Raw genomic sequence first — 19,558 nt, forward strand, 5'->3', positions numbered from 1 at the left:
GATTGGAATTCTTGCTTGTAGTGAGCCATGTTTTGTCTAAGAGAGATACTTACTCTTGGCATTAATAGAACCATTTCTGCTAGTCTGTACTGTGGTTAGAACAGGGATTCGTGTTGCCAATGCCTCAGATGGTGAATAGACACGCTAAATGTGTAAGATAAGCTGAAGCATTCATATTCTAGTAGAGGCTTTTAATTTCATGATTTTTTCATTTCCTTTTACTTTGATTTCAAGAAAATAACCTCTTCTGGTTCACTATACTGTCAAGGGAGAGCTTGAGCAAGGCGGAAGACTCATGAATTAGATTAATCACAAAGAACGTGGAAGAGCTAGAGACAGTATAGATAATAGTATGAGTCTTAGTACTGGGACAAGGCACCACTGCAGTGTGTTTTCCGCTAGCGGATACACTCGCTGTGAGTAGCAAGATACTAGAAACCACAATAGTGAGTTTAAGTAGGCAAAAGTAATGTGGTGTTCTGAAAAAAATAGGGGTACTAATATATATAAATATTGAGAGAGCTCAGGGAGAACTTAAAAGGATATGCGCTAACTAAATGGCTATGACTTAAAGGAATAAATTACTAGACACATTCCAACTATGTGAAATATTTATTAAGATGACAAAAGACAGTATTATAGTAGTGTCGCAAGTGCAGAATGCACTCTCTGAGGAGAATAAATTGGGTGCTTCGGGGAAGCTTATATAGGGGTGAAACATGCCCAGGAGCTAGCCCGTAAACAGGTGAGGTCGGCATGCAGAGGGCACTCAGAAGGGGGGGTACGTGTCATGCAACAAACAGTAGTGTGGTATGTTGAAATTAGGGGCCTGAGGCCCCTAATAGGCTTAGTAAGCCCTGGAACCGAACGCCATGGGGCTGTACACTAGCTTAATACCCTGTCCAGCTGGAATACCCTGTATAGCTGGAATACCCTATACGGCTGGAATACCCTGTATAGCTGTAATCGGTTCAGCTGGTATAGGGATTTAGTACATGTGACTTAGGGGGTTCAGGGCTATATATACGGGCTACTTACCACTGTAGAACAGCAGTCAATTCAGTATCGTTTACTTGGTTTACATTGCAAGCACGTGACCCTAGCTTCTTTATTTAGCTAGTTCAACATGGTAGGGATTTCTCCCTGGTCACGTGGCGCGGTGAGACATAGGGATGGGAAGTGGGGAACATTTCCGTGGTATCCCTTGAGTTCAAGGAGATGGAAAAAAGGCAGTATACATTAAAATATGAGATTATTTTAAATGCGCAAGATCTCAGAAAGCTGCTATGGTTTACCAAGAAAGGGAACCAACTCCGTACAGACTATAATCGTGTCATTGATTCACGATACGCTACAAAATCAAACAAACCAGCGAACTCCACTCGAATTTGAAAACGCCCTCTCAAGGTCATCCTGCAGTTCCTTCGCTCATATCCAGTTCCTTGTCGGGAGTCGGAACAAAAGCATGCCTCTCCACCGGCACATCGAGATTATTCACAATCCTCACTCCCGTGCCAATGCGTCCCATAACACTCTTCGCCCACTCCAACTCCCTCTCACATCCCTCTCCCGAAGCAGTAGTATCCGCCAACGTCTCAATCGCCACCTTTAACGGAAAAACCACATACATAGCTGCTCCCTCGGGACTACCTCCAGAAATATACTCAATACTCTGACATATGTTTTTTGCTAAAGAAGTCGTATCAGACCGATGCTCTAGCGGCGGAAGTGAACTTCCCGGCGCAATGAGTGGAAGGAAAGACACGACTGGAGAGAGCAAGGAGTAGACGTATTTCAAACCCGAGTAGAGAATCGTGAGGGTTGCCCAGTACGTCGTACATGTCCTCGCTATCTCAATATTGTCAAACTGGAATGCAACTGGAAACACGCTTCCCCCACTAGCCTCCGCATTTTGAACTGGAGTAGAGGTAATGTTGAATCCATTAGAAAGTCGAGCCCAGTATACAGGTCCGGAAATTGACCTCTCTAGCCGCTTGTAGAAGGCGTTGAGCCGGATATTGAGTTTCCAACAGTCGTTGACCAGAGATAAGATTTGAGGGAGGAGAGCAAGGGGATTTTCCGTGGCGCCTGGGGACGAGAGGAGACCGTGGCCTTTTGCGATGGTGGACGTTAATTCGGCTTGCAGGTCGAGGAGTTGGTGAGGCAGGGGTTTGGTGTAGCCTTTCCAGGGGTGCGTATTCCATTCTGGGTCTGATAGAAAAGTTTTCCTCTTCTCCGAGATCGCTTGTTGGATCTATGGTTTTGTTAACACTTCACACCCATGGAGGCAAGGAATAGGAAGACTGACCTCCATCTGCCGGAATGCGAGGAAGAGTTCGTGCCCGAATTCAGAACTGTAAGCTTTCGGGCCTCTGAGTTCGAATAACTTCACACAGCCATGCACGTGCTTCACCCACGCCGTGATCGTCCGATCTGGACACTCAATCACCTCGTACGCCACAAGCGCCATACAACTCGCAGCCGTCTCATCTTTGTACATTAAATCCGGACTATACAACGCTTTCTGCAGCTCCCAGAGCCCTTGGATATAGAACTTCAGGCTTTCGTTGACGAGTGCGTGGTCGTTGTTCAAGCGACCGAGTCTGGCAGTGCAAATAGCGAGGACGGTCGCTTCGAGCGCAGTGGTAAATTCGGGGTGTGAAGGGAGCATTGTAAACCAGCTTTTCCAACCGTCGCTTGTGGTGTTGGTGGGAGGCGTGAGTGGTAGTTGCGTGCTGTGTTTGAAGCTATATAGGAACTCGCTGATGATTTGTTCACGGTAGACTGAGCGGGTGGAAGGGCAATTAATGGTCCATAGTGATGAATAGGCGTTTTTGGTAGATATTGAGCCTTGAAATTGGGTCAGAGCTTGTGTAGAACCCACTGGAAGGTCTGGTTCATTGGGGGGAGTGACTAGGGTCACTTCTTTCGTCTCGAGCTGCTTCTTGGTCCTCGAGTCCAGGATGAAGGTTCGGTCTTGCTCGTAGCCGAGACAGTCTCGATTACTTTTAATGCAGATCTTGCAGTTGGGCCGTTCGAGGGTACACTGGATGTGTGCAAGTCAGTGGATTGATGAATCAATGGTGGGGAGTGAAGTTGTGTCACGAACTGCGATTTTTCGCTTCTTGCATGTCTTGCACGCTTTCGATCTTCCAGGAACCCCAACCATCTTTACAAACGATAAATTTGCTGTGTCTTGGGCGGAGAATGCTCGTTCAAGGCGAATTTCGGAGTTCCGAGATTTCAGCCTTGCTGCTGCGGGGTAGCTGAAACAGCAGGCAACTGTCCACCACTGTGATACTTGGAAGCCACCGCTTGGAGAATATTCATCAAAGAATCAGCTAAAAGGCGCGATGGAAGATGCAGAGATAGCAATGATAAAAATTGTGAGGGAGGAAGGAGGTGGAGGGGCAACTTCAGATTTAATGGCGCGGTCAAGCATCAGGAACCACAGCCCCTTCGGGGCGGAAAGCCATAATCGATTCTGACTGGTTGGCAAAATTCCCCTTTTGGAAACGTGCGACAAGGGACCCCGAGCTTTTTGATAACCCATGCGTGATCCTTGCGCTCCGTGCAAAAAGTTTTTAGAGCTTGGTAGAACGTGATAACTGGAAAGTAACTGCGATTAAAGGTACTAGAATAAGATATGCCCTAAATTCATTTCACCTCACTGCTGAAATATCGCTAAACACGAGATATACCAGAGCTCCCATCATCGAGATCTTTCCAGCCCTGCTCTGAGCCTGTCCGAGTGATCGAAAAATCATCCAACCGTTCGGCTTGGCATGGCCACCCGCCCTTCTTCCTCCGACACTTCTCCTTCCTGGCATCCTTCGGAAGCTTCTCAAGTATAAACCCTTCAACTATATATATGATAACGACAACCATCTCCGGCAGAACCGACATCATACCCACGACAAGGACATTCCCCTCATAGCTTCCGAATAAACCTCTGTCCACGAATGTAACGAGGACGGTGTAGCTCATTCGAATGAAGAGGAAAGGCAGCGATAATGTAACGCTGTTCAAGAGTCGGCGTTCGCTGATTTCGGCGTGCGATTGTCGTCGAAGCATAGCTCCAGTGAGAATGACCATGACTATGAACCCAACAACACAAAGCATAATGCCGACCTTTGTCCAAATCTGGGGCTGGTAAATGGTACCGTCAGAGGCATCTGCGGTGGATTTGCTGGCTCCATTTGCACAGAGACCTATTGCGGCTTCGAATGGAATCTGCAGTAGACTGAAGTACCAGGGTTTAATTCGAGTGGGAAGGTTCTTTGCTAGGTTGATGTAGACGCGGTTGAGGAGTCCAAAGGTCGTGAGGAGCAGAGCGGGGACTCCAATCAGGGAGAACAGAATGGTGGTCCCATGTAATGCGATTGACGGGAAAGTGATTGTTGCAAGACCCAAGGCTGCTTCCGCGACTCGAATGTGGCAATATATGTAGAGGAAGACCCAGGCAATTTGAGATCTTTGGCCTCGGCAGCAATGCCGAATGCACAAGAGCAGACTGAGAACTGTCGTTGGAGTGTAGAAGATACATTCGATGATCGAGAGGACGTTGCGGTTGGTGAGCGTCATGGTGCTTACCAAATCCTTTGAATTGTTTAGACGGACTTTGAGAGCCAAAGCGATAATCTTGAGAACAGCTTATGGCCGCATAGGCTCAAAGGTGATATACCTTCACTGAGGAAAGCATGCCAAACCGAAAAGGCCAGAAATGTATGATAATATTCATCAAGCCTCATCCCAATGCTTGTGTGCAAAAACCCCTCGAAATAAGCGACGGCCCCTTATTCCTCCGTCAAGACAAACCTCGCGGAGAAATGCACCAGCCTTGGGCGTCCGCAGTCTCAAACTCCCTCAAATTCCTATTCGAGAACAGCATGCGTGACTTCATCCCTATTGAGTTCTTGCACTCAAAATAATCATGGATCACGGTTTTGGTGTTGGTGGGATGTGGCATGACAGGGGGAAATCTGCAGGCCGCGACACTAAACCGCTTTTGGCTGCATCTTGCGAGAGAGCAGTATGAAACAACAAAACCAAGCACAGAGCATGAAGGGGCAGATTTGAGGGCAGAGAGAGTCTGTGATATTGCAGAGCATGTGCAAACCGAAAGGAAGGCTAACGGAGTTCCCCGAGGGCGGAGTTTGATACCCAAGGGGAAACACCTCACGTGACACACCTGGCCTTGAACAATGAATGGACATCCAGCATTTCGCAACTCTCCCAATTTTTGCCCGTTAATCCCGCCACTGGAGGTTAAATCTAATCGTCTCAATTCCCAAGAAGTAAGATTGTCAGCGCACCTTGCAAAACCACGCTGAAGAAAAGGCGGGTAAACATCGTGGCCAACTACAAGGCGAGAGCCCAAATAACCATTTTCGAGACCATTGTGCGGAGACCGATGCCAGGTGTGAGTATGATGATAGCTATGTATAAGAAAAACGAAGTCGAGAGCTTGCGTTGCCTTCTTTCCTGTTATGAACCCGCTCAGTGACTCTTCTGGCACTTGCATAAAAGAATTGGCCGCTGATGAGCAGCCAAGCGATTGATGCCCAAGAATCGCACAGCGTAGAAGGCAGAATAAAATGGCAAGTCACAAGGTTAAGCCAAGAGAAGAAACGAACCTAATCTCGGCCAGTAGGCCTCTTCCATGCGCCACTTGGCTGATTCTGGCTGTAAATCAGCAAGTCATCCAGCCGGTACTTCTGCCGAGCCAGGGGAGAAAACGGGATGACGGCGTCCTTGAAGCCATGAAAAGAAGCGCCACTAAATTTAATAGGCTATAGAACATGATATATGATTGGACGGGTGGGATGAAAGCTCACGGTAGGCGCACTAGGGTTAATTTGAGAGGTTCTGCTGGACTGCGAAACAACATTGATGTACGTACAAACTAAGCCCCTTTACATTTGAGTCGTGAGTCGTTAATCGTTAATCGTTAATTGCTAATCGCTAATCATGATGTAGTTCGAACGTTTGAGTTCCAGCGAAATGAAGAGGACAGGAAAGTATCTGAAAATCATAGTGGCGAGTGTTTGCAATCTTTGGAAAATGAAATTGGACCCACAGTGTCTAAGAAGTCAGCCTACTCAAGGTCTTGAGATCCATCTCGATGAGAACGGCTTTAGTTCCGTCCTTAGGCACCATCCTCTCTCTGAGCTTTGCTTGCAAACCGTCCATGTAGCCCGTCGAAAGATAAACTTTCCCAACGACTTCGAAATATGAAGCGTCTGGTCGCCTCCTTAACAATGCTGTCACATCTGTATTCCAGAATTGACAGATTATATCTCCTTTCTTCGCATTTGCTGGAACAGACCCTACAAGTTTGTTGGTCCCAAGGAACAAACGTGGGCTTGACGAATTCTCGGAAGGAAGTTTGGGTGCCGGAGCCGTTGAGCGTGCGGGGCTAGAAGAGAATAAAATTTCAAAAAGGGACCGACGAGAACGGGAACGATTCCTAACCGCGTTTGGTCTGTCTGGCGGCAAGTCGCTTTCTCGAGAGTTGTCGGTTGTTCTAGCAATATTCCTTGATCTCGAGGGAGCACGACGAGAAGGGGGCTGCAGACCAGAACGCCTGTAGACTCCAGCGAGGTCGCCCAAATTTTCCGAAAGCCAGTGTGCCTCATTGCTATCCCAACTGAACTCCGGCACTGATTTTAAGTCAGGAGAACTCCTTTGGAATGTATCAACGGTCGACGGTCTCCGTGGCGTGACAGGCGTTGATGGCCTCTGCTCCACGTGCTCCCTCGCTCGCGAATACGTCCTGCCCGGGTCTATAGAGAAAACCTGGGTTGCAATTCGGTGTGAGTTCCGATAGAGGAAATAATCGTATGCGGCAATAGCCTCTCGTACTTTCTCTTGCGTTGTAGGATAGGTGTAGTGGGTTTGATATGCGGACTTCCACAATTTTAGCTTCCTGGCGTCGTCCAATATTTCAACATGTGTGGGTCCCAGGTCGAGAATTTCCCCCGCCACCGCAGCGATAGAGAGGATTTTTGTGCCAGTAATCGAACGTGGGTAGACAGGACGGCCCAGGATAGATGAAACTAGCTGGCTGAAATAAACAACCCGCATTGACCTATCAAATGCGGTCGAACTACGCCGCCCCTTCAAGGTGCGCTGGGTTCGGCTAAATTTCCCCATCACTTCGGTATATAGATCGAAGGTTGACTTCGTATAGTCAGCTTTGATACTTTGGTCTTGACAGTCATGATACTGAGGCCATTAGCGGGCTAGTCGACAAAACCGAGAAGCGAAAAGTGATTTTCTAATTTTTTGATTTTCGTGCCCGTATCCTCCCTGTCCCCCCTCCTATATCTTACTAAAAAAAAAAAAAGTATAGTATATATACCTTATTCTCGACTACTTCTAGCCCCCCCTTAGCTTATATAGTCTATAAGGCAAATCCTATAGATTATGAGATATATCTCTATTTCTCTTACTTTTTATATCTTTTATATTACTTATATTACTTAAATTATTTATATCTCTTTTATCTTTTTCTTTTCTAGTATTTTTATTTTCCTTTACTATAATCTTTTTTCCTATTATCTTCTAATCTTATATCTATTTTTATACTTATTTTCTATATTTTATAAATAATTAAGGCTTTAATATAAAGGATTTTATAAATATAAAATAAGGCTTTTTAGCTTTAATAGAATTAGTATTAAGTTAATAAAAAATATAGACTTTATTATTATTATTATATCTATAATTTATATAAATATTATTAAATTTGCTTTTTATAACTATATAATATTTAAAAGAATCTTTTAGTCTTTTTTTATTATTATAAATAATATAAGTTTAAAAGAATTTAGTTCTATAAATATATACTAAGCTTATTTCTAGATTTGCCTTATCTTTTTCTAATTTCTTTAGCTTTTTATTCTAGTATAGTTCTATTTCTTTAATTTTAGTTTTATTATTAATTTATTTTATTACTTTAGTAATATTATTAGATAATATAAAAAGATTAAAGTATTATTATAAAAAAAGAAAAAGAAGAAAAAAATTATATATAAGAAAGAAATTAAGAAATAAAAGAATTTATTAATTAAATATATTAATAAAAGAAAATATTATAGACTAAATTTAAATTATTAGAAAATATATTATAAATATTTTTTTTTAACTTATTTATAGCTTTATTATCTTTTTTATTACTTTTGCCTTTACTAGAATTATTATCTAAAGCTATATTTAATATATTTTTAATAAGAGAAAGCTTTAATAATAATATTATATATTAGAATTAAAATTATTTTTAGAAAAAAATTAAGATTAAGATTAAGGCTAAGATTAAAGCTAGTATAGTTATATTTTTATTATTTATTTTTAAAATATAAAAATATATATTTAATATAATTATTTAAATCCGAATAAATTTATAATAAATAATATTTAAAAATAAAAATATTAGTATTTAATAGCCCTAGATTAAGTATATTTAAATATTAAAAGAATTATAATTTTAAATATTATAGTTATAAAAATAAAAATATAAAAATTCTTTTTTTTACTAACTTATAAAAGCTAAAATATATTAATAATAATTAAACTATATTTAATTTATATAATTAGCTAATTTATTTTACTAATTATAAATAATTTAAAATAATTTAAATTTCTTTAAATTTCTATATATAACTTATTATATAAACTTTTATATTTCTATATTTAGTAATATTATAATTATAATTTTTAAATAAGAAGAATTTCTTTATTTTAATATATATAATTATATTTATTTCTTATTTTTTAAATATATAATTATTAAATTAAAAAGGCTTAAGAATTCTAAATAATATTTCTTTTTAAAAAATATATATTTTTAATAAATAATAAAAGTAAATATAAAATTATATAATAATATAATTATCTTATATTAGTAATTTTATTTTTTATAAAACTATTATTTTATTTTATTTTTATTCTAAAACTTTTATTTTTCTTTTATATTTTTTTAATTTTATTATTAATACTAAAAGTTTCTATTTTTTACTAATATTTTCTTTATTAATATCTTTATTAATATCTTTATTAATATCTCTATTAATACTAAGAGCTAGTATCTAATTATTTTATAATCTTTTTTTTCTTTTCTGAATTTCTTTTCTAAACTTCTTTTTTAAATCTCTTTTCTAAACTTTTTCTTTAAATTCCTTTTCTAAATTCCTTTTCTAAATTCCTTTTCTTTTAATACTTCTATTATTAATATTAAGAGCTAGTATTTAACTATTTTATAATTTTTCTTTTTTTTTTCTTTTCTCTTTTTCTCTAAACTTTTCTTTTAAATTCTTTTTTTAAATCCCTTTTCCGAATTTCTTTTTTTTTAATACTTTTACTAATAATACTAAAACTAGTATCTAATTACTATTTCCGGATTATTTTTATTTAGAACTTCTATATTATAAGTTTTTAATTTATTTATTTCTTAGAAAGCTAAATTTTAGAATTTTTTTTTTTTTTCTAATATTTCTTTTTTTTCTTTTTTAATATCTTTTATATTTTTAGGTTTTTTAGAAATATTTTTTCTTAAACTTCTAAAAAAAAGACTAATTTCTATTTAGTTCTTTTTAAACTTTAATACTTTTTTTTCTTTTCTAATATTTTTTATACTTTTAGGCCTTTTAAAAATATTCTCTTTTAAACTTTTAAAAAAGAGGCTAATTTCTATTTAGATTTCTTTAAACTTTAATATTTCTTTTTTTTTTAATATTTATAAAAGCCTTTAGGCTATTATTAAATATTTTTATTTTTTATTTTAAAATATATACTAATTTATTTTTATAGAAAATAGTTTTTCTTTTTCTAATCTTAATTTCTTTAATATATATTTCTTATTTTTAGGTTATTTAGATATTTTTCTATTTATTTTTATAAAATATATATTAATTTATTTTTTAGTTTTTTTTTATTATTTTTTTTTTAATATTATTATATATATATCTAGTTAATACTAGTTTTTATAATTTATAATTAGGCTTTTTATTTATTAAATATCTAAATATTTTATTTTATTTTTATTTTATATATTTTATTTTATATATTTTATTTTATATATTTTATTTTATATATTTTATTTTTCTTTTATTATAAATTAGATTTTAAATAATATTTATTTTAAATATTTATATTTTTAGATATATAAAATTTCTATAGATTTTTTAGAATTATAAACTAGTTTATTTTAATTTAAAGAAATTTTTTTAAAAGTTTTCTAAAAATTATAATATTTACTATAACTTTTTTTAAAAATTAATATAATATAAATATTTCTAGTCTATTTTCTTTCTATAAAATAAATTACTATTTTAAATCTATATAAAAGTTCTAATTATTTCTTAAGTTAAAATATAAGTATTTCTTATTTTTATTAAATTAAATATAAAGAATAATAAATATTTTTAGGCTAAACTATAGTATTAGTTAAATATTAAGATTTCTTATATTTATTTTATAAATTTATAATTTAAGATATATTATATTTAATAGAACTTTTATATCTAATTACTTTATATTATAATAAAATATTTTAATATTATAATTAGAAAAATTCTATTTTATAATCTTATTTATTATTTATAGATTTTCTAGCTAATAAGTTTTAGTTAATAATTAAAAAAACTTATTAGTTATTTTATTTAAAGTTTTTAGAAATAGGAAATTATTTTAATAAAGATTTAGTATTAAAAATAGATTTAATTAATTAATCTAAATAAGGAATTTATAATAGAAGTTTTTATATATAAGTAATTTTATATAATAAACTCAAGTTCCTATTTCTAGTTATATAAATAAGTTATATAAGAGACTTTTTCTAGCCTATTAAAATAGTTTCTATTTCTAGTTATATAAGTTATAATATATAATAAACTTAAACTTTTCTTAAGTTATTTTTAGAAAAATTAGTAAACTTTTCTAAATAAACTTATTAAGGCCTTAGTTTTTAAAAATATTAGTTTAGTTTTTTTATTTCTTTTTTAGATAATAATTTGGCTTTTAGAAATTATATATAAATATTAGAATAAATCAGAAAATATACTATATATATTTTCTAAATAAATTAGAATAAAACCTATAGGATTTCTATAATATTTTTATTAAATTTATAATACTAGCTAGTAAAGACTTTAATAATCTTAATAAGACTTGAATTATAAATCTAGCCTTTAGATTTTCTATTTAACTTAAAAATTAAATAATCTATAATAAATTACTTATTATAGAATATATTATACTTTTTTCCTAAAAAATATTAGATATTAATAATAGTTTAAAAGCCCTAAAGCTCTTAAGATTCTTTATAAGTTTCGGGCTTTAAGGCTTTTTTATAGCTAGCTAATTATATAAAGTTATATAATTATATAAATCCGGTATTAATATAAAGTAATTAGTAATTTTATATATAGATATAATATAATTTTTAATATAACTAGTCTAATATATTATATATTTATATATAAATATTTATAATTTTATTATTATAATATAATATATTTTTAATATATTCTTAATATAAAAATCTCTTTATAATTCTAGACTTTTAGAAGCCTTTTTTATATTAAAAATAAAGTATATAATATAATTTAGATATTAAACTTAAAAAATAAAGAATTATAAAAGCCCTAATAATTATAAAACTTTATAAACTTAAATAAATTTGAGTATTATAAAAGTATTAAATTTAGTAATTTAATTTTTAAATTATATAAAAACTAATTAAAGAATATTATTTTAAAGTATTAATTCTAAATTCTAAATATATATATATTTATAAGAAAATAAAACCTAAAATAATACTAAACTAATTATAAGATATAAGAAAAAGTATATTAGATATTAGGTCTATTTTTTCTTAATTACTTTAATTTTAGTAAATATTTATATATAATTTATTAAATCTTATATAATAAATTTACTTAGGAAAAATAAGATTAATTAGCTTAGAGAATTTAATAATAATAATTAGACTTTTATCTAATATAATAAGTAAAATACTAATAATAGCCTAAATATTTTAGGTTTTATTTATAAAGCTAAAAATATTATATCTATTAATTCTTTATATCTAATAAAAAAGAGAAATAATATATTTATATTTCTAATATATTTATTATTATAAAATAATACTTATATAGTTTATAAGATTAAATTATAATTTCTTTACTAGAAAAAAGAATAATAAATTAAAGAAAAATCTAATAATCTATTATTATTATTATTATTATTATTATATTATTATTTATTTATTATTATATTATTATTATTATTATTTATTATTATTATTATTATTATTATTATTATTATTATTATTATTATTATTATTATTATTATTATTATTATTATTATTATTATTATTATTATTAGAATTAGAATTAGCTTTAGTAATACTTTCTATATTATCTTATAGCTTCTAGAGATTAGTAAATAAAAAAGAATTCTAATATATATAAGTTAATTAAACCTAAAAATAAAAAAAGAATTTATAAAAGAAATAAAAAATAAAAGCTAGAATTAAAGAAAAGAATTATATATATATTTTTATTTATTTACTAGTTTATTAGATTTCTTCTTATTTTTAAAATCTTATATTTATATTAATAAGTAATATTTTCCTAAGCTTTCTAAGCTTTCTTAATTTATTATTTAATTTCCTTAAATTATTATATTTTTTAAATATTTTCTAGCTTTTTATAAATAACTTTAAAATAAAGATCTTTATATAAAATCTTTTTCTAAGTATTTTCTAGCTTTTTATAAATAATTTTAAAATAAATATTTTTATATAAAGTCTTATTCTAGTATAAAATAAAGAAAATTATCTAAATATTTTTAAAGTCTAGATATATATTATAATAAGAAAGATTAAAGATAGTTTAAATAAAATCTAATAAGACTATAAGTTCCTGAGTTCTTTTATTATTAGAACTAATATAAAATACTAGTTTATTTATATTATTAATAAATTAATAATAATAAATAGATTTACTAATACGAAAAGAGAAATAAGAGAATAATTATTAAGAAACTATATTAGAAAGAATAGAAAAGATTTAATTATTTATTTTAAATTAAAAGCTATTTATTAAAAAATATTTATTAGAATTTATATAAAGAATTTAGTAAAAGAAATAAAAGAAAACTTACTATTAACTTCTTTAGAAAATTAGATAATTCTTTACTTAGCTCTTTAATTCTTTATATTATTAAATACTTACTTATAGAGAACTAGCTATAAAACTATAGTCTATAATTTTATAAGACTAGATCCGGCTATATTTTAATTTATAAGACCTTAAAAAGCTCTAGATAGCTTATTACTAGTATAAAAAACTATAGCCTAGGTAATAGCCTAAATAACTCTTGTATTTATAGTCTATTAAGCTTATATAATAGTATAAGTACTATTAGAAAAGTAGTTAGGTTAAGTAATATAACTTATAATAAAAGGAAATATAAAAGGAAGTAATTATAAGGCTATTAAAATAAGAGAAGCCTGAAATAAAATAAGAAAAACCTAGAATAAAGTAAAAGAAACCTAAAATAAAATAGGAAAAGCCTGAAATAGAATAGAAATAATATCTGGCGGCTATATAATAATAGTAACTAAAGAAATAAATATAATAGATATTTCTAGAAAAAAAGATATAAGATAAGAATATTAAGAAAAGTTAGGAATCTAAAGTATTTTAGATATAAAAAAAGAGACAGATATAGACAGAATTCTAAAGTAATAAGATTTAAGTTTATTAATATTACTATTCTAAATAAAAAAAGTAGTAGCCTTTATATTATATTTATTATTAGTAAATTAATAGAACTTATAATATTAAATATTATTATATTAGTATTTGGCTATAGAATATATAGTATTAGAGCAGGTTTTAAAAAATAGTAGTATTATTTTAAGAAATAAAAATTTGAAAATATAAAATATTTATATAATAAATAAACTTAATAATTCTATTAGTATTATTTTTAAAAATAAAAAAGGGATTTCAGAAATAATATATTTAATAATAAATAATACTTATTTTAATATATCTAATTATTCTATAACTAGCTTATTTAATTATCTTATATTATTAGAAATATTACTAATAAAAGACTATTCCTAAATAAAGTTCTAAATTATTAGAAATTATATAAGTATTTTTTTGGCCTATATATTATTTATATATTTTATATTTATTAGAATAATTTATTTAAGGATCTTATTTTATATAATAGTAATATTATATTTATTAATTAGCTTCTCTAATTCTTTTAATATTAGTAATTATTCTAAGGCTATATATATTCGGATTATATATTAAAGCTAGTAATAAGTTTAAATATATAATTAGTTACTATTTTTATTAGTATTTCTTATATAAATATTAGTTATATTTATATTATAAAATATAAGCTTTTAATAATACTATTCTAGTATTTCTTTTAATAGAAACTTATTAATATTTATATTAGTATATAAGTAAACTATTTATATAGAACTATATAAAATTATATTACTTATTTTAAACTAAATAATTATTAAGAATTATATTATAAAATTCTATATTTATAAGGTAATTCTAGTATTATACCTTACCTAAGGGCCTTATATATAGTCTAAATAGCTTACTAGCTACTATATTAGGCCTAGATTTGTTTTTTCTAATCCTATAAATATTTTATAAGTCTATAAACCTATATATCTTATTTTAGATCTGCTATATATAAAGTACTAATAAAGTAATCCGGTTCTATAAGTATTAGTAATTATAATTCCTAATATAGGCTAGTTTCTGAAAATAGTTCTATATATACTAATTAGAATTAGTTATATAATCCGGTATTATAATACTAGATCTAATAGCCTTAATAAAAAGTAATATAATTATTAGTACTTAATACTTTCTTCTAATAATAGAAAGAATAAGAGGCAGATATAGAAAAACGGAATTACTTATATATTACTAGTATAGCTAGCTTTTCTAAAACTTCTATTACTAGAATTTAATTTACTAATTCTTAATATTTTTCCTAGAAATAAAGTAGTTCTCTATATATATAACTAATAAATTAGCTATCTATAAGAATATAAAATATACTTTAGTAATAAGAGAGAGTTTAGAGCCTTAATTAGCTCTAAAGAAGTAAAAATAATAGCCTATTTAAATATAAATTTAAAGATATTATTATATAACTAAATAAATAATCTAATTAAAGATTCTAATATATATTTAGATAATATTATATAAATAAGTATTAATATAAATATATATCTTAATCCCAAATAGTAATAGTTTATTATATTTATTAATTAACTAAATTTAGTCTGGCCTAGGTATAATATATTCTCTTTTTTTAAACTATATTTATTATATTTATAATATAATTACCTCGGGATTTAGAAGTTATAATATTATATATAAGTTTTCTTTATAAATAATAAAATATATTAGTAAATAAGGCTCTAATTTTTTAAGCTAGGATAAAATAGTAAAGTATAAAAAAACTAACCGGATTATTAGTAAATCTTATTAATAAAAGTATATATATAAATACTATTATTTATAATCTATAATTTATTTATTATTTAGCTTATTTTATAGTATTATAAATAGTTATTTATTTACTATTTACTTATCTATTATAGTTATATAATAAATAAGACTAAGCTTCTTATATATATAAATAACTTTAGTAATTAAAGCTATATAGCTATAATTCTTAAAATTCTTAAGTATTTCCTTATTTATATTTTCTAGATAATATAGAATTATAATCTATATATAAAGAAAAGATATATTTAAATATTTTATTTTTATAATTAGTATTTAATTATATAGATATTAATATTAATTTTCTATAAATCTTTTAATTTTATTATAATTATTTTATATAAGCTTATTTAATAATAGTATTATAATATAGTAAAAGATTTATAAAGTATTATAGTATTTTAATATAATTAAATAAGATATTAATAATATTAATATATTATAAGTTTAGGCTATATATTATTATTATAAAGTACTTTTAGTAATATAAGTACTAAATTACTAGAGTCATAATAAGATATATTATAATAGGAATTTGATTATTATATAGATTTTGGACTATATATAAGTATTAGATATATAGGTAGAGATAAAGAAAATAGGAAGCTAAATAAATAGAAGTAATAATCTTAAAACTCTTAGTACTAGTAATAAAATAATATAAATAATTAAAAATAAGAGGCTTTAAAAATTAATATTTTAGGAAGGCTAATTATATATATAAATAAAGGTCTTATATAATTCCTTAAACTAGTACTAGTATACCTAGAAAGCAGGATATATAATAGTAGTTATAAAATAAGAAAGAAAAAATTCTATTATATAGCTTTTCCCTATTATTTATAATTATTCCCTAATTATAATAAAGAATATACTAAGCCCGTATAAGTATAAAGCCTAATAGAACCTAGAAACCCAAATAGTTTCTAAAGAAACCTATAACTTATATTTAAGATTCTTTGTACTTCTCTTATTTCTCTATTTTTTCCTAAGAAAAGAATATAAATATAATAATAATAATTATAATAGAATTATATATATTTTCTATAACTAGTAAAAGCTTATAATAAAAGGAAAAAGCTATATCCTAGTAGTTATAAAGAAATAATATTAGCTTTATTTCCTCCTATATCTGAGATATTTAATCTTTTCTTTCTTTTTTTCCTAGATAAGTATTCTAGTATAATATTTTTATTTTCGGGTTCTTTATATATCTTTAATTCTCTTATTTCTCTTTTCTAAAAATATTACTATCTCTAATATAATAGTACTAAGTATCTTGCCTTCTAGCCTTTCTTTCTATTTTATTTAATATTTTATCTAATTCTCTTACTTCTTCTATAATAGTACTATCTTTATATAAATTATTTCTAAAAGAAAAGAACCCTATAATAAATATTAGATAAATTTCTTTATTATAAAAAGGTCTCTTTTTCTTATTTCTAATAATTTTCTTTTTTTTTTAATAATAACCTTAATCTTTTCTATTCTTTATTTATATCCGACTTCTATATCTATTAATTATTATATTTGCCTCTCCTAATACTATTAGATCCTTAAAAGCTAAAGAAATTAATAAACTTACCTTTAGTTATATTTCCTATAATATAATACTTAATACCCTTTTCCTAATAATAATTAAAAATAGTATTATCTAGCTAAATATATAATAAATATATATCTAATTATTATTATATGATTTCCTATTTATAATTTTTCTCTTTAAATAGATCTTAAATTACTATTTTAATTACTTTATTATTTCTGCTATTATTATTAGTTACTTTAAAAAGTTCTATTTTCCTAATATCTAAAATAATAATACTAATAAGCTTACTAATAATAATTATACTTATTTCTATATTTAAGAACTTAAAGCTATAACTACTATAGGCTTTAGAGTTATATATACTAATACTTAAGCCTATATAAGTTACTAAGAAAACAAGTCCTATTTTAATAAATATTACTAATATTACTTTCTTAGTTCTAGCTATAGTAAATATTTCTAGAAATATAACTCTTATAAATATTCTTTTTATATAATTTGCTTTTTCCTAATCCTGCTTAAATTCAAGTATTAATAGTAATAGATCCTAACTAGAAAAATAAGCTTTTGGTTTCTTAGTTCCCTAAGATTTCTTTTTTACTAAGTCCTAGCTATTATAAAGATATAAGAGTAATAAATCTTATAAATAATATAATTCTAGATAAAAATAGTATATCTAAATACTTTTTAGTTTATTATTCCTAAAAAAAGCTAGTATTTTAGTAGTAAAAATTAGTAATTAGTATTAAGCTTTAAAATAATATTACTTATTAATTTTGTATTTTCTCTTTAGCTTTATTAACTTTTTCTTATAAAATCCCGGATATAGTTATTATATATATAAATAAATACTTTATAATTTCTTTTCTTTTCTTATTTTTTCCTAATTTTAGTTAATTAGTAATATAATATTTCTTTCTTTTTTCTAATTTCTATTTTACCTAACTTCCTTTCTTATAATAATCTTCTATAAAATACTTTCTTTCTCTAGAAAACCGAACTTTTCTTTATATATATTAGGTAATAAGTATAAAACTATAGTATTTGCAAAATTATTAAAATTATTAACTTTTTTCTAAGTAAAAAATATTTTATTACCTCTTTCCTAATATCTAATATTTCTTTTCTAATATTTAAAAACAGACTACTAAATACTATTTCCTTATTCCCTAGTTCTTTATATATTTCTAATTCTTCTCTTCTTTTTCTTTAAAGAATTATTTATTCTTTTTATAATAAGTTAAGAAAATGCCTTTCTAGTTTTCCTTTTTCATTTAATACTTATCTAATATTTTCCTTTATTTCTTTCTAGAATAGCCCATTTCTTTTTCTATATAACTTTTCTATATTATTTCCTATTTCTTATTATATTTATTCTATTCTCTAATTTTTCCGAATTACTTTTTTTATAATTTAATTCCTATTTCCTCTTACTTTATCTTTCTTCCTATAATAACTTCTTTTTCCTAATATCTTTATTTATATCTGGCCTTTATATCTATTAACTATTCTTACTATTTCCTTATTATTTAAGCTCTTTTTCCTAATATCCCGTTTATTATAGCTAATCCTAATAATACTTTCCTTATTATCCTACTAGCTTATAAGCCGCCTATAAAAATAAATAATAGTATTATAATACTAAATAAGTAAATAATATATTTCTTCTTATTTCTATATAATTCCCTTTTTATAATTTCTCTTTTCTAATAAATTTTGTCTTATATATTTATAGATCTTATTCTAGTTTCTAGTACTTATTTTAAAGCTAATTATATTCTTTATAACTATAATAATAAGTATTTCTTTATAAATAATAATTATAACTTATCTAATACTTAAGAACTTAGTATAATAATTATATAGGGCTTTAAAGTTAATTAACTTAATAATAAAGCCTATATAAGATATTAAGATATTATTAAGTTCTAATACTTTAAAGTTTATTACTAATATTTTTCTTATACTAGTACTTATACTAATTATTTCTAAATATATTATAAAAATAAATATTCTTTTTATATAACTTTTCTTTCCTAAATCCTACTTAAATCCAAATTCTAATAATAATAAATCCTGACTTCTAATTCTTATATACTAGTATCTAGTAAAAGTAATCTTTTCTTCTATTAAATCCCGGCTATTATAAAAATATAAGAGCTTTAAATATAATTAATAAAATAGAGCTAAATAAGAATATTATTTCTAATTACTTTCTATTTTATTATTTTTAAGGATTTAGGGCTATAGATTAAGAAACTTATAATATCTTCTAGTAATTAAATATATTAATCTTTTATTTACTAGTATTTTTTATTAACTTTATCTTATAAAATTCTATTTATAGCTATTATATATATAAATAAATACTTATATATTAATTCCAAATTCCTCTTTTTTCTTATTTTTTCCTAATTTTAATTAACTAGTAATATAATATCTC

The 19,558-nt window shown here is 27.1% G+C and overlaps 3 protein-coding genes across 3 annotated transcripts; all 3 read right to left on the reverse strand.

Moving 5' to 3' along the window:
• Nucleotides 1-1,193: 1,193 nt before the first annotated feature.
• K444DRAFT_660576 (uncharacterized protein) lies at nt 1,194-3,383 on the reverse strand. The gene is made up of 3 exons (XM_024886481.1): nt 3,110-3,383; nt 2,309-3,046; nt 1,194-2,254 (listed from the first exon to the last, which is right to left on the reverse strand). The coding sequence occupies exons 1-3, from the start codon at nt 3,167-3,169 to the stop codon at nt 1,409-1,411; spliced, it is 1,644 nt and encodes a 547-aa protein (XP_024741128.1). The 5' UTR covers nt 3,170-3,383; the 3' UTR covers nt 1,194-1,408.
• A 211-nt stretch (nt 3,384-3,594) lies between these two features.
• K444DRAFT_609189 (uncharacterized protein) lies at nt 3,595-4,714 on the reverse strand. Its single transcript, XM_024879530.1, has one exon. The coding sequence runs from the start codon at nt 4,582-4,584 to the stop codon at nt 3,685-3,687; it is 900 nt and encodes a 299-aa protein (XP_024741129.1). The 5' UTR covers nt 4,585-4,714; the 3' UTR covers nt 3,595-3,684.
• A 1,296-nt stretch (nt 4,715-6,010) lies between these two features.
• K444DRAFT_714080 (uncharacterized protein) lies at nt 6,011-7,086 on the reverse strand (the record flags this gene model as incomplete). Its single annotated transcript, XM_024888318.1, has 1 exon — nt 6,011-7,086. One exon carries the CDS (start codon nt 7,084-7,086, stop codon nt 6,085-6,087), a length of 1,002 nt encoding a protein of 333 aa, XP_024741130.1. The 3' UTR covers nt 6,011-6,084.
• Between the last annotated feature and the right edge of the window lie 12,472 nt (nt 7,087-19,558).

Source organism: Hyaloscypha bicolor (genome assembly GCF_002865645.1).
Source record: "Hyaloscypha bicolor E unplaced genomic scaffold K444scaffold_39, whole genome shotgun sequence".
Taxonomy (NCBI): Eukaryota; Fungi; Ascomycota; class Leotiomycetes; order Helotiales; family Hyaloscyphaceae; genus Hyaloscypha; species Hyaloscypha bicolor.

What these genes read in the sequence shown, in the direction of transcription:
- K444DRAFT_660576 (XM_024886481.1), bottom strand. Translation starts at nt 3,169, where the DNA reads ATGGTTGGGGTTCCTGGAAGATCGAAAGCGTGCAAGACATGCAAGAAG. An exon ending in GCAAGAAGCGAAAAATCGCA is followed by an intron (nt 3,047 to 3,109) that starts GTTCGTGACACA and finishes GCACACATCCAG; the next exon opens with TGTACCCTCGAACGGCCCAA. An exon ending in TCGCATTCCGGCAGATGGAG is followed by an intron (nt 2,255 to 2,308) that starts GTCAGTCTTCCT and finishes ACAAAACCATAG; the next exon opens with ATCCAACAAGCGATCTCGGA.
- K444DRAFT_609189 (XM_024879530.1), bottom strand. Translation starts at nt 4,584, where the DNA reads ATGACGCTCACCAACCGCAACGTCCTCTCGATCATCGAATGTATCTTC.